The sequence below is a fragment of the Cydia pomonella genome, chromosome 2, assembly GCF_033807575.1.
Source record: "Cydia pomonella isolate Wapato2018A chromosome 2, ilCydPomo1, whole genome shotgun sequence".
NCBI lineage: Eukaryota > Metazoa > Arthropoda > Insecta > Lepidoptera > Tortricidae > Cydia > Cydia pomonella.
The window spans coordinates 22,897,114-22,924,080 of NC_084704.1; the positions used below are offsets into that span (position 1 = coordinate 22,897,114).

A 26,967-nucleotide genomic window follows, 5' to 3' on the forward strand; every position below is an offset into this window, starting at 1 on the left:
TGCGGTTATTTTGTCCCGACTTAAAGAAGTTTTTTTTTGTTTAAAAATTTATCTTATGTCCGTCTAAATGTGTCGCCGTCTATTATCCGAAACACAATCGTTATTATTTATTTATTTCCCAAGGTAATGTTGAACGGCCTATAATTTCTTACTTTGCCCTTGCGTCGTGAAAAACAACTCAATGGTTTGATTAGGTACATACTTCTCATTATTTTGTACATCTTATTTTTATGAAAAGATAATAAAGTAAGCATGTTTCTAGTGAGTGATAGCCAACTAAATTAATACAAGGAATGTTGCTTAAGTAAATATGCTTATTTAGTTTACATTTTTTTTTATGATACAGGAGGCAAACGAGTCGACGAGTCATTTAATGGTAAGCAATATAAAAATCATTAAACATTCATGTTCTTTTTTATTTTATTGGAAAAAGGTTTGCAGCATTTGACCACAATATCACCTGATGGGAAATACCGATGCAGTCTAGGATGGAACCTGGTTACTTATATTATATATATCGTTGTCTAAGTACCCTCAACACAAGCCTTATTGAGCTTACTGTGGGACTTAGTCAATTTGTATAATAATGTCCTATAATATTTATTATATTTATTTACTTAAAAGATGTATTCACATTCGATTTAAAAAGATCCATGTTATAGTGGACTGGGAATAGATTTTGCAGGTAGTGAATTCCACTCCTTAGCCGTGCTTAGTTTACAAGTATGTAATCATTTAAAAGCTGGATGCATAGCGTTTTGGTGAGAATCAGTGGCAGAGTAAAGACGCAAGGGTGAAACGCAAGTCCGCGTCTAATCCAATGTCCAATGAAAATGGATAAGGATGTTGTGATACAGAATAACAAGTTAACAGTGTTACTTGTAAACATTTAAAGCTGTCAAGGGAAAATGGAAAAGCATTTAGGTATTTAAAAAGCTTTCGTGTTGTAAGCTGTAGGCAACATTTAAAATTTCGCATTTTACGCGTACACAAGGTTATTCAATATCTAACACTTTTATTTATTTTTAACTATAATCTACAATACTTCTACACCGTTAATTATTTAACATACATGTAACTATCAAGTTTTTTTTTTATTTACGACAGGAAATACTTGTTAACTTGATTGACATAAATTAATCCTTATTTATCCCTACACGCATCAATGAATCCCAAAAGTCATCAAGGATTCCCACTTCGATGAAACAAAGAAATTCAATTAAACGTAACATATCATTTGCATATAGGTGTCACTGGCAATCAAATTAAGTGGAGCGCTCACAATGCTATGCGCATAATTTAATCATTTACCCTTTAGATGCGTGGTGGACCCGGTAGCCTTATATTTTAGTCGTCCTCGATGAGGTACAATTTGGTACGGTAGATTGCTCCAAAACCATCACATCCTGTACAATAACTTTTTATTTGTTGTGTAAAGTGCCTTTCAACACTATAATGCCGGATAATGAAAACATGCCAGTGCAACAAAACAAATAAAATATGTTTATATAATCTGTCTATATCATATCTAATGTAGCATTCAAATTGTCACTTGTTTTGTTCTCGTAGATATGGTTAATCAAAGTCAGATTCAACTTTACCTTACAAAAGCTTTTACTGTAAACACACCGTTCCCCTGTGTTTTCGTCTAGATCCCGCTGAGTTATTGCTAGCGAAGCAGAGATGAAGCATTTATTTCCCGCGTTGCATGAACGCTTAAGAAATCCGAGTGAAAATTATTTATATCTCCGCCATTGAGAATTAAGTCTAGCATATAATTTATGAGGAAACATCGATTGTAAGGAAAAATGACTGTAGGAGATTGGATTCAGTTTCTTCAGAGTCTTTCAGATATTTTGAATTATCCAGGAACGAACGTCAGTATATCACTTAAATATTCTTTGAAAATGACATACAACTTGGCGAGTGTTTGTATCGGTAGCCACTATTTCAAATGTATTTTAATTTATACATAATCTAGATAAAGATATATTATACAGATTAATTTATACATAATCTAGATATATACTTGTAGTCTTAGGTTTGCTTAGGAAATGGCACAACACAAAAACCCAAGTTACAGTAACGTAAAAACAAGTTGTAAATCATTCATAACCGTGAATGTATTCATTTTCTCTGGTAGATAACAAATACGCGAAGGGGAAACTTCAATCGGAATCTAAAAATTACGACAGTTTAAAAGTAGGTGTCATTTACATAAAACTACTATATCGGAAATGATAAACAGTCTCGTTCGCCCCATTTGTTTGTTCATATGAAATTGATAGATAAAATTTGTGCGTGAAAGAATTTTTTTACCATTACATTGAGAATGTTTTTATTCAGATGAAGGCTAATTCAAAAACGTGAAATAAAACATACCTACAAATTGGTCTTCAAATATTTAGTTATGCCTCAAGTGTTATAATACTGTTCGGTTCATATGTTTATCTGGCTGATGACTCAGCCAAAACAATCTTAAATCAAAATAACTACCCACACTTTTTATTTATTTATGGCTGTGTTTTTAGAATTGCCTGGTGTCACTAAAATTTACTGTTTATGGCTATATAAGATAAGCTATGGTATATGTTATTAAACCTGTTCAAATTGTAGGGATCTCTATAACAATGTAGGTAGGATGTCCACGCAATATTGTTGTCGAATGATATGTTGTACAACATGACATGCAAACTTATTACTCGCTGCGATCTCGAAAACAATATCACAATCACTGATCAGAAACAGCGCACACGTGGTTTATAGATGTTTATCACACATTCTATATAAGGTTGACTATAGGTAACATGGTACTATATATTCTGAACCTAGCTCATTTATTGGTTATTCAAAGAATGAAGTGCGAGTACACTGCGGTGAAAACATTATATTTTTTCGTAACGTTATTTGGAATTACTAAAGGAGATGTAAGTAATGTAACCATTAGCAATACTAGTACGCGTAATAAAGTAGCACTGTAAACTCCGGTGACTTATTTTTTATGTCTCTCACACTCACAATCACACAACTAAAATAATTTAATAAATATGTACAAAGATTTTACACACACAAATATTTGAACCATTTGTGTAATGTGGACGGTCTCCGCAGTTTGCTGATATTATGGTACCTGTTTAGATTGTTAACTAAGTTATTAATGACCAGAACCCCTAGTGTAAATTTATTCGATAGCGTGACGTGACGTACACGTTTGCGTTAAGTCTCATTTTGTATGGGATTTAGAAACAGCGCGCCTAAAACTCAAAATCCAATACAAAATGAGAATTAACGCAAACGCGTACGTCACGTTTCGGTATCGAATAAATGTACACTAGGGGTACAGATGACCACTTTTAGAGAGATAACAGTTTTTTGATAATCGAAAAGTAGACAATGCCTAGCTGTTAAGTAAGTACGTAACTGCTGCCTGCTTTATAATTAGGCACTTAATTTGATATCATAATGGTATCGTTACATATATTAGAATTATTACTGTAAATTAATAAGTAAATCAGAAAATAAACGATCATTAAAATGTAACTTATTACATTTTTTCTATCAATTTCTTACATGGTTATACTGAAAGTTTCTGCATTCTCAAAAAATGAGGTAAGTAGTTTTTTTTTAATTTCTCTTTTTTTAACCCTTTGTGCAACGCGTACTTACAAATTTTCTTTACCATAGAATCAACCCGAAAGGCACATGGGCCATCAGGGACTTTTTGTATGTCCAGGGGCTCGTCCATTAATCACGTCATATATCTTTGTCTATGTTTTTGACCCCCCTCCCCCATGATCATTTTTTGTAAGAAATTGGTCTTGTAAGGAAAGTCTGTGTCTCGTGGTAGATAACTGGCAACGATTATTTGAATTCAGAAATATCGTCCTGCTGAAGGAATAAATATCTGCAGGCTATTCGTTCTGAAAGAGGCAAGCATCAACCGATAATCGATATTTCTGTTATTACCTAGTTTGAAGAAAAAATATTAATATAGATTATCAGAAATCTACCTCGAGCGTTTACATTCCCCACCTCAGATAGACCGTATCTCTTTATTACAGTACGTACACACATAAAAAGCGTAAAGTAAAAAAATAAATAAATTCTAAAACTATATAGGTATTAAAGGTTCGAGGTTGTATATGTATAACGTTGCTGTTGAAGCCTGAGCGAAAACTTAATATTATATGTTAAGAATCTTATTTATATGTAGAGATTTTTGACTGGGAACTCGCCAGAAGAGCTTATAAAAAAAGTAGATGAATGGGTCTGTAGAGTACGTCCTATTTTGTCGATTGTTTTGTTGTCTATCTAAGTAGCTCTGAATGTATCCTGAAACAACTGCCTGAGGTATCCATACAAATGTAGTGGTACAAAGCTGTAACTCGAAACATGATATTAGAAATGTCATAATGATTTGGATTTGAATTAAGTGTAAAAAAAATCACAAAACGCAATGCTAACGCTAAAATAAATACTTATAAAATTATATAATTTTATTAACATTTTAGCTTCGCCCAAATTAAGAAAAAATAAATAAAAATAGAGCTTGTGCGGAAAGAAAAGAGTCGTAGAATGTATGGGGCACAATACATTCCACGACTTTTTTCTTTCTGAGCAGACTACCTACGTACAATTTTACTAGAGACCATGGTGATCACTCGTGATTTTTTCTGACCTCTCTCCCCTATTCTAGTATGATGTGACCGCTTAGGTCCTCATACGTTTTGTATAGCGGCTGTGGTGTACCTATTGAGATTAAAGTTTTATGACGTATATTATACTATCCACTCGCTTCATATTTTTCAGTGACCTCTATTATTATAATAAAATAAGGGTGACAGCTGGTAACTACAGTTACCAAAAGCAATTGAGTGGCTATAGGATTTTTGGATTGACTAGACTCAGTTGGATAACTATATATGAAGTATATTCGGTTTTCTGAATCTTTTCATACCTATGTAATTTTTGTTGTAACTTTAAATATATTATAAACTAAAACTGCGGTTTTAGTTTAGGGTATCGTTGTTGAATTGTAAGATCTCGATAATTATCCATAAGAGTTATGTGAAAACCATTAAATTTGTAAAACAGCGAGAAGTGGACTTCAGTGGGATGCTTGGTATCGTGGTATAACTTTGTTATTGAAGCTCATTACTCCAAAAAATATACTGAGAATGATATCGACGGTGGAAAGGATTTTCTCTGTTAGCAATTTTTTTTAATAGCCTATCTTGTGCGGTTTGGTGCATGCTCCCACCAGTCGCTGCAAAAGGCGCTGAGGTCATCCCGCCATCTCTTTTTTGGTCTGCCTCTCCCGCGGCTAATCTGCGGTGTCCATTCGGTAGCCAATTTGGCCCACCTATCCGGGTGCATACGGCAGACGTTCCGGCTCAATTCCACTTAAGCTTAGCGGCCTTAACACCCACATCTACCTATACGATACCAGTTCTGGTGCGCAGTTCTGTGTTCCTAACCTGATCGGTTCTGCGAACTCCTAGTATGCTGCGCTCCATTGCTCGCTGGAAAATCTTGAGTCGGGATTTCTGGACTTCCGTTAATTACCAAGTTTGGGCGCCGTAAGTTAGAATAGGCAGAATACACATGTCGATGAGTTTGCGCTTTAGTGTCAGTGGAAGCTTGCCTTTCATTACCGCCTTCCAAGCATTTTCGATGCGTCGATCGATTTTTTTAGACTGCCTGTTATCGAAGGATGCTATCTGGCCCAAATAGATGTATTCATCGACATATTTGATATCCTGCCCATCAACTTTGACGCTATGTTTCGCGCTGTTGGTCATTAACTGGGTTTTGGCCCTGTTAATTTCGAGTCCGACTTCAAGACTTGCCTTGCTACGACTAAGGTCTTGTAGCATTTGTTGATGGGGTGCAGTGTGGGAGAACAAAACTATGTCGTCGGCAAAACGCAGGTTAATCAACCTTTTGCCGTCGACGACAATGCCCATTGTTTCCACTTGGTCGCTAGCTTTTGGAAAGTCTGTTGTAGGCATGAGGTGAACAGTTTTGGAGATAGCGCCTTGCTCAATTCCTTTTTCGATGCAAAATTTAGGGCCTGGAACATGCAATTTAATGCTTGCTGTACTTTGCCGACATATGGTTCTAACGAGTTTAATAAAAGTATTGTCGATGCGTTGCTCACGCATTGCGGAGAATACAGCAGAATGCCTGATACTGTCAAGCGATATTTAGTGTATTTTAAAGGAGAGCGTTTTAAAGGTTTTATTTAAAAAAAAGTCGTATGCCTGTTGGAGCGTCAGGGTTGGGAACGGAAAATGTCGAATGTCGCTTTAATTAATAAAATATAGGGATGGTGTACATTTAATGATTTTCACTTACCCAACTGCAGTTGTTAGTAGCATCTAGGAAGAAAAAATAAGGACCATGTTTAATGACATATTTAACTAGTAAAAACACTAGTGGCATTGCGTCAAAACACTGTAAAAAAAACCCCGAATTCTACAACTGTATTGGGTGTAATTTTTTAGGTTAACCAAGATATATGTACTCATTTCTTTGATTAACCTTTAGTATTGCAGCAACTCTGAAATTACATAAATATCGTGATCTTCATATTGATTGGACTTTAGTATGGAATACCTGTTGTTTCGCGATTGAAGAGTTGCTCTTATAACAAAAGTTGCTCACAATAAAGAGTACCCCATGACTCAATTTTGACCAAAATGACGCTTAAATGGCTTCTGCCTTTCCACCGTGGATATTTTCTACAAAAAAAGTTTGTATTTCATTCCATACAATTTATACTCAAACGGCGCGGTTATATTCACAATCTATTTTGTACACCGATTAAGAGTTCTAAGACTTGAGCAGAGAGGCTTTACGGTAGTAATTTAAATAGAAATGACACCGAATAATAAATTAAACTACTTAATTAAATAATTTTAGTACCAACTTTAACTAAATCAGCAATTTAGCTTATTGTGTGTTTTGAGATTAACGACTGTTCATTTATAAACTTACTCAAATTCACAGATGTTTGATACATTGGAGGGGGGAAGGAAAAACGAAAATGTAGGTATTGTGGTATGTTAACTCTTGCCAATTTTCACTTTTCAAGTTCGTAGATTTAACATCCCTTTTTTAACATTTGAGTCTGTCTTCCTTTATCCTACATTTACTTTTATGGTGGCTTAACCGAAATATTTATCACGTTCTACTCACAACAAGTAGGAACGTTTTGGTGTTGTTTTCAGGAATGTTACCGTGCAGAATTTTCAGAAGATGTCTGGCCCTGTGCCGATTTTAACAATGAGGTCATGAAATGCGACCCTCTCGAGCTTGGTATCGTAGAGGGAAAGGACGGGGAATTGGGCTTGCAAGGAATGATCGGACTTGACGCCGAAATAGAGGATGGAACAATGGTACAGTATATAATTGATAAAACAAATGAAAATAAACATTTATAAAAGTCCTACATCAGAATTTTTCAACAAGTAGAATGTTGTTTATCTACAAAAATACGTAGAATTAATATTACTTTTCGCAGTTAAGCAATAGTGTATTATTGCAATAACATTAGGACCTTAAAATTGGCTACTTGACAGCTTTTTGTAAATAATGTCAATCGATCTTGATTTCCCTGAGGATCAAATGTCTAAATGAGAGTTAAAGTCTGACGCTCTTACTCGACGATTGAAACGCCTCTAACAAAATGATACCCACTTTTTTATAATGGATGGCTAATTTTTTATCCATTTAGCTAAATTTCTTTATAATATTCAACATGTGTCAAGTACCCAATTGCTCAAATTGTATATTATGCGGACGTAGTTCGAATAGGGAAGCGGCCCATACCCTCTCGCTTCCTCTGCTCATAATATTTCAAATATCGTTTACAAACTGTAGTTACATTTGACTCCTTACTTGACTACGATTTCATTGAGTAGGTATAGGTACACACCAAATATTGATTGTGTTGTTTATAGATGATCGTCGAAATATGGAAAATCATGGATATCGGAAAGGAATACCTGTACCATGCTCAGGGTGACATATGTGGCAGTTTAAAAGATACGAACACACCGTGGTTTCCTATGGTTGATGCAATGAAGATAACAGAATGCCCTATACCAGTGGTAATTACTAGTGTTTTTATCTTTTAGGGGACCTCTGTTTTAATTGTACAGTCATTTGAAATACCTAATCACAATTTTACAAATTTAATCACGTAACTAATATATTTCGTCTAAAGTGAATGTTAAAGTAAATAGACGTCGACTACTATTCGACTACTAGGTACTCATTTTCAGGTAAATGAATTTTAGATCCCAAAAAATAATTAAAACATGCCGGATCTTTATAAGCCGTGATTTAGGATAACTTATTGAGCAAACAATTTGAAATAAGGTTGCGACCAGTTCTCTTGGTAGCTTCGATGAATATCTTATTATATTCTTAATTCTATGATTGTTTCAGAAACAATATGAAGTAAAAGATATGGTAATCAATTTAGAGCACACCAAGGAAATGTTGAACCATGAGTTGTGCGGCTCATATCTTGTGCAAATGTCTATGTCGACGTCAGAAATGAAGAAGATATCTTGTTACGAGCTAGGAGTTGATATAAGTGCATACAGTTGCAATAAAACTGAAGACTAAAATGGTAAACCGAGCCTTATTTCTCATTCTTGAACTCTAATGACTTTTGATAGGTCAACTACTACTTGAAATTAGTTATTCTAGACTTTACTTGCAATGATTACGGCTAGGCCGACTAGGGGTTTAAATTATTATTTTGAGTTTTTTGTTTTTCCCAAAAACAGATTATTATAGAAAAATTACTTGCATTTGGATAAGAAGAGCCAATAAATGGCTGATTACTTTAAAAACAAACATGTCTTAATGACTGAAACTTTAAAAATAAACAAAATGGGTGATTCTTATTCTTACGTTTTTTTGTGCTACCTGTAAGAATGGCATATATTTTAAAGAGAATAAGTAAACTCTATATTAATACACTTAGCAATTTACCTCTTATTTTATGTCCAAAGAATATTAGACACATATTAAAAAACAATTAGAAGTTCAAAATGTCACGGAACGTGTAGTGTGACTTCCCCGGATTTTGTAATATATATATTTTTAAAGTATGAAGTGATTTTGCAAGAATTTATATCAAATATAAAACACTAATCCCTGTTCAACAACACTATTTAAAAATTGTATGGATATATAACAACTTTATATAATTTTAAACAACATACATTTTGTGATTAGTTTTAGTATCACAGCCGCGCGTGGTAATATATAAACATGCGGTACTCGGTAGAAAATGATCTTTACGATTGGTAGTTTCTTAAAGTTTTTTTTAGAACAGTAGCAACAATGTGTTGTTGTCAGTTTTGCAAATGGCTGAAGGGAGAAGTTTTGTCGAAAATTATTTATTTGTGTTAATTTGAAAAAAGTGTCAATCTTAACGCATCCCCGCCGTGTTTGAGTTTTAAAAGTCAGTACTAGTTTAACCTTAGTGTTTTTAATATAAAATATACCTCATATATTCGAGATTAAGCTAATTTTTTTACATTTGTAAATTAAAGGTAATTTTTAGGTAATAGGGTCACGTATGACGGGAGCAATTTTGGTTTGAGGTTAAAATATAGTGTGAGGGCCAATAAAACTGCTCTATAAGTCGATGTCGGTAAAACTTAGACGTATAGTACGAGTACCACCATTTTGTACCTAATTATAAAATATTGTAATCGTGATTATAATAATATGAAGTTGAACTAATTATTCAAACTAATTTTAAATTTTTGTTAGTGTCTCGAATCCATGTCAGATGTTGGATATTTATTGTTGCGATAAAAATAAATCAATATGCTTTGAAAGTAGGTCATGAAGAAGCCGACGCTCTTAATGAATACCACGCCGAGTTCCAGAAGGAGTCATTATATTCGTTGTAATGGTTTAGAAATCGTTTTGTACCTATTGATATAGGGTAACACTTGACTCGATATGTAATGAATCACTAGCAGTAGAGCAGTTTTGTTCCCGTCATACCCGGGTATGCTTATTAAGCTTAAATATATTGAATTACAAATTTTAACAAAGTTCACTTAAAACTTGCAATTAATAGGTTTTTAACCATGTATGAAGTCGAAGAAGTCTATAATATATAATTATTAATTATCACTTATTATTCTTGAATCTGGAAAATGCCTATAAATTTCATGAGCTGCATTGCAATTTCAACTTGTTGCCTTAGATAGTACAATACCAGTATGTAGTTTTGGAGAAATATTTCTTTGCTAAGTGTTTTGTTTTCTCCGTTATAGCTCCGATCTTTTCTTAAAGAGGTCTTTAGCCCCTAGTTAAAAGCTATGTTCAAGCACTAGCCTCGTGCAAGCCCGACATTAGTCATTGCACAAAACAGTGCTCGTGACGTCTGCCACGGGCTCTCCGCATAAAGGAAGTACTTTAATTTGCGGAGGATTCGCTGGAGAGAATTATTTCAGACTTGCTTACTTTGCGGGCTTTTGTTCTGAGAGGGTTTGTCGGGGTAAGTATATATTTTAGTAGAAATCTAATATTCTGATCCTACTTATCTTACTATGAAATTCGCTCAATGACAATAAATAAAAGAGTGTATAAATAAATTATGTCTTCTTAGTCGAAGTTTGGAAAAATAAAGGTGGACTTTTTATTCCTATTACATAAATATAAAAGTCCATACAGACAAAACTAATATCATGTGAGAAACAAGATACTTATTCATTTTTGTTCTTCACTTAAGGATTATCTGCAGGCCAAATGGAATTTTCTATTAAAAATCCACCTTATGTTGAATGCTTATTGTGTCATTAATACACAATTCTCTGAATACGGCTATCGTTAAGAAATATCTCTGAGCATTAGCTCGAAGAGCATGATGATATAGGAAAATAGTGAACAAAACGACAACGATTAAAAAAATATAACTTTGTAAGTATTATGTAGACATATAGTCAAGGTATTAAACACTGACACGGACGAAGCGTCAAGAATATAAATACACACTACCATAAGACGAAAGTAGAAGACCCGCGCGAAATCGTCTTTGACAGTGTCAAAAATATTTATACACAACCTTATTCGTTATACATTAAGAGGAAAAAGGACGGCCGATTCTTCATACAAACGTAGTCCTCATTTTCCTCTCTGGATATTAACATTATTGAAAATATTTTGACACAACTTGTTGTATATCAATCACACCTACGTTTGATTTTTTTTCGAATTTTTAATTGTTTATAGGAGTTAGAAGCTTTTAAAAATTTCTGTTTCTGTTGTTCGCTCCTAGTTTTTATAATAATACAAAAATCGAAAAAAGTCAAACGACCCTCATCATGGCTCTCGTATGACTGTATATGGTTAATATAGTCTGTCAAGCAAAGTATGCCAGTAGCAATGTACAGCAAAGTGAAGTAGGGCAACACTCGAAAAGCAGCATTGCGTTGGTATTGCGCTAAGAAAAGCAGAAATTAACGAACTGATTGTATATTGTTGGCACCTTGACTTTGCTTAAGTTCATGCACAAGCTTATTCAATATAAGCAAGCTTAATTAAATACCAATTTTAATGGTGACAGCAGAAATTTCTCTTGAAATAGCAATGATTCAGAATGTAAACAAACATGATGGCTGTCATTCACTTTCCACATTCCACAGATAAAACATAGATGACACGCGATTTTGGAATTATTCGAAAACAGTGTTGCTAACCCGCGATTTTTCAAATATGCCGCCGTTTGCTACTGACAGGATTTGCTTGACCGAGTATATACCTATATCAAATTGTGTAAAAATGTCAATAACCAGAGAGGAAAATGGGGACTCCGTTTGTATGAAGAATCGGCCGTCCTCTTTCCTCTTAATGAATGGTGAATGAGGTTGTGTATACATATTTTTGACACTGTGCTTGTCGATATTTAATCCTTTAATATACTTAGACCCACTTGCACCATCCCACTAACCCGGGATTAAGTGGTTAAACCATTAACCTAGTGTAAAATTGTACTGGTAACCATGGTAACTCCAGATTTAACCGGTTAACCCCGGGTTAGTGGAATGGTGCAAGTGGGCCTTACAAGTATATGTACAGCACTTGATAAATTTGTGAGGAACAACCTACAAACTATTTGGCAAATTGAGAAAGCGTGTCCGGCTCTCGAGTTAAGTTTGACGAAAAAGGGAAAATCAAAGCGACACTCGACTACTCTTCAGCGCTCTTGGGGCGCACTGCGACAGACGAAGTTGTCATTTACAGCGGCCCGTTACACGACAGGTTTCCGTTTCGAGTAAACTACAAATTGTTCAAATTAAGCCTCAGCCAAGTAGGTATCAAAATAGAAAAATTATAAGAGTACTTCCCAAAACTTGAAAGTTTATAATAAATAAAGGTTGTCCTTTGGATTCCTACTTGCTATTCTAAAAGTAGGGACCGTCAATTAATCCCAACTAATGAACAGATCAATCCAAATTTTCGGACAATGTGGCCATTATAATCGTGTAGTAATTATAATCGTATTCACAATCTAAAATTTTTTGTAATTTTTTTCGAATAGTTGCATAAATAAAACATCTGTTTACTTATATTTAGTAAAATTTTACTAGTCTCCTGGCACGTGCCAAATTGTCAACACAAAATTGATAAAACATCTCAAAAAGGTCGCGTGAAGTGGTCAAAAAAAGCCGCACGCACATCAAAAAACGTGATAACTAGCGTAAGGGAGCCTTCAAGAGCCCTCGAGCAGTTCCAATAATCCCGGAGCAATAAAGTTGTCAGATCTGAATCGTCAGCTAACGACGCACTTTCCATTTGGAAATCCGAGTAAACACAGAGGTGCGACGTTCACGAGTTCAAAGATATTAAGCTTTTTACTGTCTTCTTTTCTGTTCGTCTTAAGTTGGGCACATTTGTCTCTGTAATTATTTTTTTTCGTATTAGTATATGGCATGTACAAAGGGCATGTGCGATATGTAAAGTTACACGATACGACACGAGTTTACCTGCGATACGCATAGTTTAGTATTAAAAGTCAACACATTCACATCTGTAACACGTGTGCTTGTACCATTTTGTACACACACAGCTGTTGCTGCCTCTTAGTACCTATTCCGACCTAAGTAATTAAATAAAACGCATTCCCTATTTGTCCATGCGAAACTAAATTTAAATGTGGACAATAAAACGACTGGTTTTATGTAGCCAACATTGAATACGGAACCCCATAGGAAAATACATTTAGGTAAAAAGTTAATGGTGCTTAAAGCTCGGACGCTGTCCTGTAATTACGAATTAAAAAGTTCGCCCGCAGGACTCCGGTTTTTTCTCATTTATTTGAATGAGAAGAAGATAATATTGCACCCCAAATCTATATCTCCCGTCAAAGTAATCCCATTACTACTACTCAAAAAATAAGGTTGTTAATTCTACTCGTATTGTACGAAACATAATTACTCTGAACGGTATCTCCTCATGCAGGATATGTTTTTACCCTGTTTCTATTCGTAAATGCGACAGAAAATTAACTTTTACGATAAAGGTATGTATTTTTGCAAGGGTTTTGAATGTTAAACAGAATTGGTTCACTTTCATTACTTTGAGTACTTTGCTCAGGGTTGATGATTAGTCTTATCCGTAATTTCAAATAACAAATAAAACTTACTACCAAAATGTTATGTTCAATTATCATTACAGAATAAAAACTGAATTTCGTGAAATAATTTGTATAAGTTTTATATTGATAAGATGTCAGCCTAGTTATATATTTTATCGACATTTTGATACGTACATAAAATTAAACCTAAATTATTATAATAATCAAGTAACTTAAAATATAATAAGAATTTGTTTTAGTCTAATTATTACTAGAAAAAATCGAAAGAAGTTGAAGGAAAATATTGTCTCATATTTCATTGTTAGTTGTTATTATTATGGAGTACCTCCATAGTATAAAATTTCGGCAGTAAAGCAATGTCGCGTGTGGTTATATAAAAACCCGAATAACAACGCGTAATAAAATGTCTTATTGTGAGAATCCAGATTAGAGAGGGTACAGATTATTGTTAGGGAATTATTTTGTTATACGAGAGAAAAATAATATAAGCATCATATTTATGACGCACAATAAAAATGGGGATGGGGCGTAAAGACTGAGCATTCGGTTGGTCGTATCGTATGGTGCGTTACAACTTATTAAATACATAAACTTAGTTTATAGTCAATTTTGCATACCTACATAGTACAATAAATACTTATTAAAAAATTTGAAAAAAAAAAAATTGAATTGCTTTGAAATGCACCATGAATTACAGACACCTCCTTTACCATGGGTCCCCAATCAGTTCACCGGAGTGAACCAAGAAAGTTTTATTTACCCGTGATGTACAAGTACATATGTGGACAGGTACCCATAGTACAGTTAATGTGTTAAATATCGACATAGCACTGCGTTGCCTTATTGCCACATTAAAGTAATGTGTACATATTTTTGTTACTTTTTATCGTATCGATATTTAACCTTAACGATACAACTTAAGTGGACCGACAAAAAAATTTAAAAGTACCTATTACCAAACCAATTTATCTTTATTACTCCATAATCTCGCACATTAGAAAACAATCATGATGCTATTTATATTTCAAATACGGCGTAGGGCCGTCATTCATTTTATCAAGGTGTCAATGACCTTGATAAAATGAGTGAAATACCGGCAGCAACAACGACGCCGCAACAGCAACTGCAGTTAACATCCGAACGTCACCATAACGGTGGAAGCTATATTATTAAGTATATCGTTCATTATCGGTAGGTGACAGAAGAGCAGACAGATAATATATATATATATTTTATGTAATAGTACCTACTCTACTCAGATGTTCTACGAAATATGAGAATATTGATTTGGATTAGTTTCTCCCACAAACCCTTATCTTTTGCCATTATTGTTACATTAAAATTTTCAATTTCAATATCAACCAAAAATTATCATATTCATTCCACTCGGTAATTTTGGCAAAACAAAGGGTTATGGTTGGAAGATCAATGGTAGCCGTGGGCTCGATGTATTTACGGCCTACTGCACTGTAAATTCGACGATATCGCGTATCGCCGGCGGCTTCGCTCGCAACGCACACATGCGACATTTTATTTCCAGTAAGACAATAAGAAATGCGTATATATTTGTTAGTTAAAAATTATACTCTATGTTTGAGTGAGTCGTGACTCACAGCGCATTTCGCCCGCACCAATAAGCGCTCGTATTATTATAATACGACTCATGCAACGATGATAACCCTGCAAGATAATAATAATGTACACGATTAATAAATATCACTAAGGTTAGTCGACTATGGTGTTGTTATAATCAGCATTTGTATAAAACAAAAGAAAAAAGCATAATTACAAAAAAAAAATCGAAACACATAACATAAAATATGTACTTCTAAGTGTTACTGTTCTGAATCTTGCGACTGTGGACGGTTTTTGCTCAGTGAACAAGCATTGCCATTATTGTCTTGAAATATTTTTATTTAAGTAATGAAGTCGTATAGTCTTTTGATAAATAATTTCATTGTGGCTTTTATGATTAAATGCATTGCAAAACGATCCGTATCGAGCGAATCCTCTGCGGTAACGACAGTAATACAAGCTGTAAGTACCTAGAATGTCTTTACTATCTATTTAAATGATTTCGCATGAATTTATAAGGCTATATATAAATCGAATATAAACTGTCGAGATTCATACTAACACTAAGCTAAGGTACGTCGCTAAATAATATGTAAGTTAAACCATATGATTACTTAATTAGCTCAGGGCTATAGAAAATGTTTAACATTGTCATATGGAATTGTGTTTTCATTTCAATTTCAATGATTATGCTGATGAATATATTTTCAATGCAATAATAAATAATCACATTTATTTAGAGGAGTTTGGTACCTGGATTTTATGTATCGTGAGTCATCATATTCACAGATAATCTTGTAATAAAAAGCGTTTGATTTGGCAAATTATAACCAAAACTTCCGGAGCGTTTGGCTATCAAGGAAAAGAGATAGAACTTTATAAATGAGGTTATGAAGAGCACATTTAATTCAACCAAACAATTGAAAACTATGACATATGAATGTCATTTCGAACATTGATCGTCCGAGATAGTACTTGCGTTTAGTAGCAAATGTATGAACTCGTACTAGACACTAATCAATATAGAAACAGGCGTTAAGGCAACACACGCTCTTAATAAGCCCCCAAATGAAGGAAAAAACGGGGAAATAATTTGTGTATAAGCGAATTTTGGCATAGTTGTAGATAAAGGTACCTTACATAACATACTGAAAGTACTGATGGACGGGGGTGGCGCTAACGGGTAGGGGGGCGTTGAAAAGGTCCCTTTTTTGTTTTTTGTAAATAACTCGTAAACGGTGGCCCATAGCTTATAAAACGGGAAAGTTAAATAAAAAGGGAATTAACGGAAAGCAAAAGAAACACGCTGTATATTTACTAGCTGTTACCACAGCTCTGCCCGCGAGGGCTGTCTGTATGCATAGATGATGCCATTGTATATTTAGACCTACGACGGAAATATTTATATGTCAACCAATACATTCATGCCTAATGGACAATAGTAGAATCTTATAAAACTCACAATTAATAGTAAAAGTACCCCAAGCTCCTTTAGAATGAAACCGGGAAAACGATAGGGAGCGTGCATGAACTGTAGGAGGCAGCACAGGAGCCGTCAGATTTTTGGCGCGAGGCGTAAATGTGATGTTTTTTGTTCCGATGTAGCCCGCAAGATGGCACAACCTACTATGCACAAGAAAACACGTGACGTGCACATGTGCATGTTTATGGTTCCGTTTCAGGCCACAAGATGGCAGACCCTCCAACGCGCACGGCCCCTATAGATGAGAAAGAAATAGAATTAGAAAATATTATTTGTTTTGTAATTTCCTTTAGTATTTATCACTGTATAATTACCTACCTGCTAAACTTCCTGAAATAAAAATAAAGTATTATGATAAGAACGTACAAATATTTTGTTTCTTGTTTTTAGTACACTTACTGTATGTCTTACTTTCATAATAACTACAAAACGAGTTTGTCTCCAAAAACTAGTGTGGAAGTTGTTGCAAGCGTTTCTAGAGTCGGAAAGTACATTATTAACATTTTCCTCCAAGCAATTTAAGATGCCAAATGAAATCTGAGTTCTTTAATGAAGACAAGTGAAATATTATTCAGAAAAGAGCGAGCACAAACAGCACCCGAACTCACAGAACGTAATTAATTTGAAAAATGTGCAGACGAAACAAAAGGTCGAAACGCCGAAGGAATGCTCGACAAAGTACCAATGCTGGTTGTTAAGATTGCAGCAATGTTTCACTAATTGTTAGTAAGACGACTCCCTACCGTTCCCCTTTGTTAACTAAATTAAATTAATCGTTGGGAAATATTTAAATAGAAACTTGTGGAAGATTCTCTGGCGGGCAATCGGCAGCAGCCCTAGTGTTCGCTTTGTCTAGACCGAGACTCGTCTTCGGCGCACTTTGTGTGCTTACTTGCATAATTAGGAACGGATTTCTATAACAACGTATCCAATCAAGACGATGTACGGGTAAGCTAAATCAGGACGCTAAATTTTCGTTGTGAGAAGTTGGGTTCTTGTAAGCTTAAGATGTTCTAACGAAAGGTCCTTTTAGTGTTGTTGTATACCAGAAGTGTGTAAAAATCCAACATTTTTCATTTGATATTATTCTAGAAAAACATAGTATCTAGAAACTGTAAAATTGGCATCAATACTATCACGATGTTGGAACGTACCTGGCTCTAATACCTCAGTCTTAGTGCTGGCACTAAAGCAATATATCTCCACGGAATATGTTGCTAGCTACCGTTTGTGTTTTACGACGGAGAGAAACAATTTGTATTCGGCGCTGGTTCTGGCTGTAAAAGTTCGGATTGCGACTGTCTGATTCCGTCCAGGTGGACAATCTGATAAGCAGACGGCGGCTATTGCTAAACCTCGGACATATTAATGCCGTACTCGACTTTGTTGTTACGGATTTAGTCCTCCGAAATCCCGAATCTGATAATTCGCTGAAATATATTTACACACATGTCTCTTCTAGCAAAAACAAAAAAAATAAGTGCTATAGATTCGCGGTAAGTTTAACACAGCGACAGAATATAAATATAGGCGAAGCTCTCAGTACCCATTTGACTTAGAAAAAAACGGTCATTATATCGTTAGTAACTGACAGTTTTAGTTTCTTCTCTATATAATATATCTCGCTCGCAGCTTCGAATATGAATCAATACTCAATACAAATAAAAAAATGTGATTATGATGAAATACAAATCTATATATTAAATCTTTTGTGCCGCATTACAATTTTGGCATTGTAAAATTGCACGCTGTACAGTTGAGTCACTCGATCCGCAATACACGTTGTGTGGTAATTTTGAGCTCTTGAGAATGGTCCGTCAGGTTCGAGGATTGGTTTGTTTCTGGCCAGCTCTTACAGCGCACACAGAAAATGTCTGAAAATATCGATACGAAAAATGTGCCTAAAATATGTATACACTATATTAATATATGGGCAATAAAGTCATGTATACATATTTTTGCCACTTTTTTCGTATTGATATTTTCAGACGTGAAATTCGCGAAAAATATAGTAGTTAACTAATTTATATTTATTTTTTGTGACAAATTTAATAGTAATCGAACAAATTTAGTTTTTCAGTGCTTATTTTAAACCCTTTTTCAGTCTAGATACACGTATCGTTCACATTCACAAATACATATCGCCTCTGAAGTCCTAAAATTATACATAATAAAAAATACAAAAAAATGATGTTATCATTTGCCGTATTATCTAAGCGTGTGAAATTAAGAAGTTTATCTTATAGATTCTAGGTTTTTTAATTGACTGGAATGAGGCCGTCGGCTCCCGACCGATTACGTCATTTAAATTGAAATAAATTCCAAATTCAAACAACTCAAAAATGATTTAACACGATTAAATTGGGCAAATATTCAATATTTGCATTAATTATGCCAAATCCAAGGTTTAGTATAATGTAAGTAGCATTGATGATGATGTAATCCTGTTATCCCTCATTAGGGACATAGGGTTCGCAAAAGAATTTTCAATTTGTCGCAATCCTGAGCGGCTACTTCCAGCTCTTTCCAGCCGAGTCCAGTTCTCATCTCAACTGATCGCCCCCATGCGGTACGAGTAAGTATCATTATACCTGATAAACAGAAATGTATCCATAGCGTAAAATACATATGTTATAAATAAGTTATAAAATTAATAGTTGCTGGCAACAAAGTTGCTCGGTCCACGCCGCTAATCCCGTAATAGTGGTCATAAACCGCTCAGATTCAGTTTGACGGGGAATTAAAAGTTAGCGACGTTGAGGTAATTGGAGTTTACGAGCCCTGCTTATACATTCCCATTGCTTATACAGGCAGCAGCAAGTCGATTTGCAGGGTAATACAATCTAAAGTGACCTTACGGTGTCTGATCGAGATGCGGCCTTGTACTGGTACGTTTAAGTTGTGAACTCGCCCGCGCTAGGGAAGCGGTTAAAATAACTCCGCAGTGATTGAAGTAGATACGCGTGCTAACTACCGGAATGTTAGTATACATAAATTCGGACTAGAATTTTGTGTTCGCACATTTTGTCAAGGAATAACCTCTTTATGTGACATACGTCATTTTTGAGTTGTTGGAATTTTAATTTTATTTAAATTTTAGGGCAGCCCACATAGCCCTTGATCGCGTTAAATGGAGGGACATAGTTGTTGGTCACGATCCTCAGGCATGAGGGAACGACGACGAAGAAGAAGAAGAAGAATTCAAGATTTATATAATTGACGTAATCGATCGGGAGCCGACAGGCTTGCCACTTTTTTAACGTATAAAGAATATTTTTTGAGCATGCATGGACCAAAGTTTTCCAAAGGTTTCTGATTGGCAAGTGCGATGCTCGTATGTGAACTTAATCCGGTAGAAGGTTTTGTCGAATCATTTTGGCAATTTAGGGTTGTGAAAAAAGTGGAGGGTTCTTTTAAAGATATTTTAGACAAGATAAATATATCATATTTAGTACATCAGCTGTCCGAAATATCCACGGAAAATCAGCACACAAAAGGAACTGGCTTGAAATAGATTTGATTTTATTAGTAGGTAAAGCTTTTGTAAACCGACTCATTATTTGGCATAAGTAATCGAATTTAAACTGTCTTGAAATAATATTTGGCATGGCTTAAGTTAAATTCAATGCCGGCCCGATTCGAAGAATGAAATACGATAACGATAAGTTCTGGATTAGATAAGTTCTCATTTAGATATCTTTTGTATGTCGTAAATTTGACAGAAGCAGCGGGATTCGGGCAACCAATGGCACGTTAGAAATATCGTAGATAGATCTTATTGGGATCACAGCGTTACTTTTGACATGTCGTTTAGTTATCGAACTTTTAAACATCTTTCCAAGATCTTAAATGTATCTTAATCATTCTTCGAATCGGGCCGTGCGTCTCATTTATTTTTAGTTTCGTAAAGAATCACTTCTTTATTGCCTGAAAAACTACAATTAATAGGTAACGTAAAAATAGGAAGAAAATATTATATAAAAGTTTAACTTTGAGCACGGTGCTGGACAATACAGGGATATTTTATACAAAAAGTGAACCTCATATAATCCTTTAGGTGCGGGACATCAAAGAAACTAGGAAATTGGTTTGTCGTACGGCTTCGGCGGAACCCGAAAAATCTCCTATGCTATAAGGTGGCAGTACTCTTTTGAAAGCGTTCCGGTGTATTTTCGTTGAGCTAAAAAGTTTCGCAATAGCAGCCGGCTCAAGTTTAAACTCCGCGGAAAGGGGCTCCAGCGATCATCTGGCGAAAACACAACGTACCTTTACAGATAGAACATTTTGATAGAACATATATATTTATTTTGGTCAAAGGCGTATTCTGATTGTAATAACTGGTTTTTGTGACATTTGTTTAACCAGAAATGACACTTTTTCCACGGACAGAACATATTAAATGAATTTTGACAATCATTCCAAATTCATGTTTCATTAATTTTTGGACAAATATCCTAAATGTTCACATCGCTTGTACAAAAAAGAAACTACGGTATTTAGGGACACAAACATTAATTTTGTTCATTTTTACAGTGGAAGATTTGTTTGCTTACTCTATGGCGACGTCTAATAAAAGGCACGTTGGTGAAATATGTTGTCACTGCATAAACTTTATGACTTTAGTTTCGCTCAGTCGTCTGGAAATGGGAGAACTTTTTACCAACATGATGAAGCAGCTTACGTTATTGTAATATGTCATCGGCAGTGCAATAAAAAATAAACTCTTTATATTGCAAGCACTAAGCTCAAGTGCTGTCATTATTTCTAAATGAAACATATTTTGTGTATCTTCTGTCTATATAATAGATATATAAAATAAAATCGGGTTATTTACACCATTTAAAACTCTAGAACGGCTGTAATGATTTATGATTTGTTGGATACGTCTCTGTCCCGATTAGCAAAATAGGTAGCTATCAAAATATCGAAAAAAAAAACACGAAAATAAGATAGCGATAAAAATTATGCCTGATATCGTTTCCTGGTTTCATGGGGGCGTGGAGTTCGAAAGTTATGACATTCATATTTATTCATATCAAATATTTTGAGATAAAAATTATGGTAGATAACCATATGGTAGATAGCTACAAATACATATATACTGATATCACTCGTTGTACATGGGCTTAATTGTCTTGACTATAATACGTATTTCAATTTCGTCTTAGTTCCCCAATAATATTTTATTTTTATAACACGGAGCACGAGCTATACCTATTAAGATTAGTAGAATGTAATTACATTTGATTTAAGTGTCTCACATGACATGACAGTGCTAACATGACTTTTTTGGGCATGCCTTATCTTAGAATTCTTTCTCTTTTAAACTCCATTTTATTTTTTATTTTGTATTTTAATTTCACCTTAATAAACAATATTCTAATGCGCTTGATACACATAAAACGAATAATACAAAGGGTTGTTATAAATTCGGTAAACAATAGTTTCATTTGTAAGAGCCCCTAGTGAATAGCTTTCAGCTGCGACATTAAATAAAGCAATTACGTGAATTTATTTCCAATTTAGCGAGCAAATATTATCGAAACCAATTTCGATAGTGCGTTATAGATATCGTTTGAACGAGATAAAATTCAAACAGGGTTATAATTTTTCGATCCAGTGTCGAATTTGAATATTCGGTTTACATTTGCCGTCTCGTTTGTCATCGTTACCACTCAAGAAAGTTAGACTGCACGGGTATCTTAATAATATTTTTTACTCACAAATTATTTGTCTTTTGCTGTGAGACATTTGAATTTGACAAATATGAAAAGAAAATAACAATTAAGTAATTTCTTTATACTAAGTGTATTCATTAGTGCTGCAGTGCAGTTAACACCGTGGAAAACGAATAAGTACGGTTGAATATTTGAATGCAATTAACAAAAAGCCTGAGGAGCTAATGAGGAGGCAACGTTTGATATATAAATAAAAAAGATTTCATGTAAAAGTATGCGGCCTGCAGTGTTAAGTAAAACAAATTACGAGTAGGCGAGTCGACAGTTTCTTGTCTGCAGTAGAATTAAAATAAATATTTATGTAATATGTAGTGAATAATTCATAAAACTGCAGTAGTTACATGACAATTGCTGAATGTAATATATATAACAGCAAAATCAAATAACCCTGTACCCCACATAATCCACGCAATCATTCGAACCTACGCGATTCCCAATTTCGCATCGATGGGAGTGATTTAAGTATTTCCCGTATCATTTGTTTCTACCGGCTGCGATACAGCATTTTTTATTTTGTTAAATTGCTTTCATTTGTATCGTTACCCCTCTTCATATAAACACATGAGCTTTCTTACACAGATACGTTTTTAAGGATTGACGTTTATTTGTTTTTAGCTTACGGCGAAATTGCTCGTCTTAGAGTTTTATTTATTAAGTTTCATGCGCGGTTCAGAAAGAGTTTTGCGATTATGTTCTTATTGAGTTTTATCGCGGCTTTCTTTGTTTTCATGTCTATAAAAGCTTTTGGGTAAGCTGTTTCATGGAGTGTTCGAGCGATTGCCCAAGAAAAAAATTGTTTGGAGAAAGTAACAACCTAGGCTCTCCGAAACATGTCGCGCGAGAGACTAAAAACACATGAGTGGAATCCGTAGAATTAGTTTAATGTAAAGTAACAAATTTAGTAGCTATAATAATTGACAATCATATGTACTCTTGATGGAAACCGTTTACTTTGTATAGAAATGATGGGCTAAAGGTAACTCCGAAAAAAAAGTATTTTAAATAAATAAAATAATAAAATAACAAGTCATTTACTGTCGCAAAAAATAGTACATACAGCAACGGATAAGCAAACAAAAAAGACACACAAGCACAATAGGGACAATAAGGTGCAAGTCCAATAGGGTTGATTTTAGCAACTACACCCCTCTAAGAGTGTGCCTCGATGTCATTATTACTGATGTAGGTACCTGACAGATTTTAAAAGGTGGAGGTCAGTGTGGAAGACCCAGCCGTAAGTAAGGACTTGTAAAATTTCATGAAAGTGGGAAATTCTTCTAGGGGTCTGGTTTTAGTCTCATATCATAGAAGTGATTTTTTTATTATTATTAGAATATGATTAAACTAATTTCAAGGTTTAAACTCACGTGTCGCGCGAGTGACTAAAACACGTGACAGTTTAAATTCTATTAGAATATGAAATTGCCTGGCATTCATATTTGGAGATAACGTATAGCCAAGTGAAGTCAAAAGTATATAGCACGTGCCTACAATTTTTGTTATTTATTTATCGTATGACAAAAATATATGCATGTCACTGGACTACATAGATTCTCGCCCAGGTAAGCGACTGTTTCTTCTGACAGGATCTTAAAATCGCCTACATGGCTTGTGTATCTAGTATGTGGGCATTCCAGAATTATGAAGTTGATGATTGTTATGTATGTAAAATAGTACATTACGATACAAGTGCGAAAAATAGGAAATTCGAAACGAGTGGCGATAAATTAAAACACGACCGAAGGGAGTGTTTTAAATCGACACGAGTTGCGAATTACCTATTCGCACATGTATCGTACAACGTTTTACAGTACATATGGCCCTTTAAATGTTCGACACAGTAACGTAATATGCTACTTCTCGCACTAGTGCTATAAAGTAGCCCCATATGTACTGTAAAGGTATTTGTAAGTACATGCAAACGGTGGCTGCGTCTACCGTCATTCTCTGAAATATATTACTTCATAAATGGTTGCCTTGCGTTTGATTGTGCTCCCCGTTTCAATATTTAACAATGATCTAGTCTGGGACTGTGGACTTTTGTTATACTTACTGCAACGTTATTTAATATTAGCAAAAGTATTGTGAATCTGGAAATGGCAACGAGTTGTAAAAACAAAATGTAATAACATTTTTGTATTAACCTATTTCTGCTGGATAAAAAACCTCCCTGAGTCGGTCAATTAATACATCCATAACCCAGGGGATCAAAAAAGAGTTCCTACGTGCTTATATTTCGTGCAAAATATTCACACTAACAACTCAACGTTGCATGTTTCAATCAGTAAAATAGAAAGTAAAATCCTGGAGTGCTTTCATACAATTCCAACGTTAATTCATTTTTGATTGCGCACTCGCAAAGCCTTCATATCCTGCTCACAATCTCCTGTCACTAACCATGCAAAACATCGTTTATTACATGCTGACAATAAATAAATTAAATGACACAAAAAGTGCGCAGTGTACGATTTTTTTGCCCTCGTTTCGGCCCTAATGCAATAATCAAAGGAATATGAGGGGAGTCAAATGTCTACATATGCGAGATACGATTAAAGACGTAGATTGAAGAAATCGTTACGATAGGGTAGGGCTACATGGAGTACTGCCATTGTTTTTCTTACAAACTTTTGAAGTTTACTGGATCATATTTCTTTGGACTTCTTTATTTTTATTATAAATTACATTATTTTTATATATTAGAATGTAAGTATTTTATTAGTGCATATGTATAATGTTAGGTTAGCCCATGAAGTAGTTTAAATATCATTTTATTTTTTAATTAGCAAGTGAATGTAAACTATCTACAAGTAAATATTAATATAGTTTTAAATGTAACAGAAATAATGGCCCTAAATCTGTCTAATCTTGTCAACACATTTGTCAAGGTCTTAGTCGTAATGATCGCAAAATTATGTTGTGGTTTCGTGGGGTTTAATGGAATGATAACAAGGCACGAGGGTACCGCAGTATGTCGCCGCCTAAGCTCCGGCTCAAGATCCGAGCACCGACGAACAGCTGTCACGCATGAGATAATCTTGAAGGGAAATCAAAGATTGCACGATTGTATCGACGGGTTCCGTTGGGTTTATTTTTCAGGATAATTATTTTCTGAGCCACATAAATAAAACAAAATTTGAAATAGAATTTAAGTATTTTAGTAAGTAAAAGAAAGCCCAAACGATTAAAACGTAATCACTACTTATCAGGTACCATTGCAAAAACATAAGGTCCACCAATGGTTAATTAAGAGCCAGTTGCACAAACTACAATTTATGGACTGAACTATGAAATTTCCCTTACAATAAAACTTTGCAAACGTTTGAACGGTGACGGTACTTTTTGGTGCAACCGACCCGAGTTTTTCTGTTAGGTATTTCGCTGTTACGCTCTAAGCAACGCTAAAGCCTCGATCAATGAGTCGCACCCCACAAGTCCCGACTACAAGCTCACATGATAATGTGGAAAGTAATTTTATATTAAATCTTTGCCAAAACATAAAAGAGAGATTTCCGTGAGCGTCTTTCTTCCGCTCGGTGAGAGCACAGCATAAATTAGTTTTCCCGGGAGATTGTTTGTGTTTGTTTTCACATTTTTTCTATTTTTTTAATGTTAACATTTATGAGCTTTTAGGTGGGACCGTCATGCTGTGGTATTGTTTGGTTAGAGAACGATGTAAAAATAATAGTTATTATTAAATTTCGTATTGTTTATCTGCCATGAATGAAATTCAGAAGCGTGCATCACAAATACGAGTACTTAATATGTGTACCTATATTATATGTACCTAATTAAGCTCCTTGCTACTTTGACAACCGGTAATTTTCAAGCCATTTTTAACCATCAATAAAACCAGGGGCGCATTTAACAAAATTATGTTTTACTTTTCTTTAATCACAATATAACTTAATGTTTCGAAATAACATCAGTATGTAATATGCAAATGTGGAAAAAAGTTTTCGTATAAGAGCTCCGTAGATGGTCAGTAATTAATTAAAAGCTTAGGTCGTGCCATTATAGGCTTTATGTTAATAGACGCCTCTAATATCGACGGTTTACCTTTTTAACAGCATATTCACTTTTTATGCGCTTAATAATGTAAACTATGAGTCATTGAAATAAAGTCTACTTCCAAAAAAATATTAACAAGTGAGATACGAGCTTAAAATGATAAGCAGACGATGTGAGAGCCCTCAAAGGGGTAGCGCTAAATTTTGGAGGGCCGCAAAGTACAGAGTAATTTGTTTTCGTTAGCCCTGTCTTTATATGAAAACTGTGGTATATACTTAAATATTATAACAAGTTTATTTTGTTTTTTCAGAATTTCCATCTCACACCTATAAAATGTGTATTACATTACTGTCACGCCACGCATAACATAACGCATAACAGCCGTTCATTCTGAAAGTTTGCTCGATTATTTACCATATTTTCGTGGAACAAATTACAAAGTCTTATCTATTTTTCAAATTGCGGATAAGGCTGATGCTTAACACCCGTAAGTAAGCTTATCATATTCCTGCGACATAAACTCCAAG

General features: G+C 34.6%; 1 protein-coding gene across 3 annotated transcripts; it reads left to right on the forward strand.

The window, feature by feature from the left end:
• The first annotated feature begins 1,536 nt into the window (after positions 1-1,536).
• On the forward strand, positions 1,537-8,646 carry LOC133534681 (uncharacterized). 3 transcript variants are annotated; one of them, XM_061873907.1, is made up of 5 exons: positions 2,772-2,927; positions 7,012-7,062; positions 7,233-7,400; positions 7,965-8,114; positions 8,455-8,646. In XM_061873907.1, exons 1-5 carry the CDS (start codon positions 2,808-2,810, stop codon positions 8,635-8,637), a joined length of 672 nt encoding a protein of 223 aa, XP_061729891.1. In that variant the 5' UTR covers positions 2,772-2,807; the 3' UTR covers positions 8,638-8,646. The 3 variants fall into 3 exon arrangements, with proteins under 3 accessions (XP_061729893.1, XP_061729891.1, XP_061729892.1); XM_061873908.1 differs by having other exon boundaries at positions 2,774-2,927; positions 7,012-7,050; XM_061873909.1 differs by lacking the exon at positions 7,012-7,062 and having other exon boundaries at positions 1,537-2,927.
• The last annotated feature ends 18,321 nt before the right edge of the window (positions 8,647-26,967 follow it).

What these genes read in the sequence shown, in the direction of transcription:
- LOC133534681 (XM_061873907.1), top strand. Translation starts at nt 2,808, where the DNA reads ATGGTACTATATATTCTGAACCTAGCTCATTTATTGGTTATTCAAAGA. An exon ending in AAATAGAGGATGGAACAATG is followed by an intron (nt 7,401 to 7,964) that starts GTACAGTATATA and finishes TGTTGTTTATAG; the next exon opens with ATGATCGTCGAAATATGGAA. An exon ending in CAGAATGCCCTATACCAGTG is followed by an intron (nt 8,115 to 8,454) that starts GTAATTACTAGT and finishes TGATTGTTTCAG; the next exon opens with AAACAATATGAAGTAAAAGA.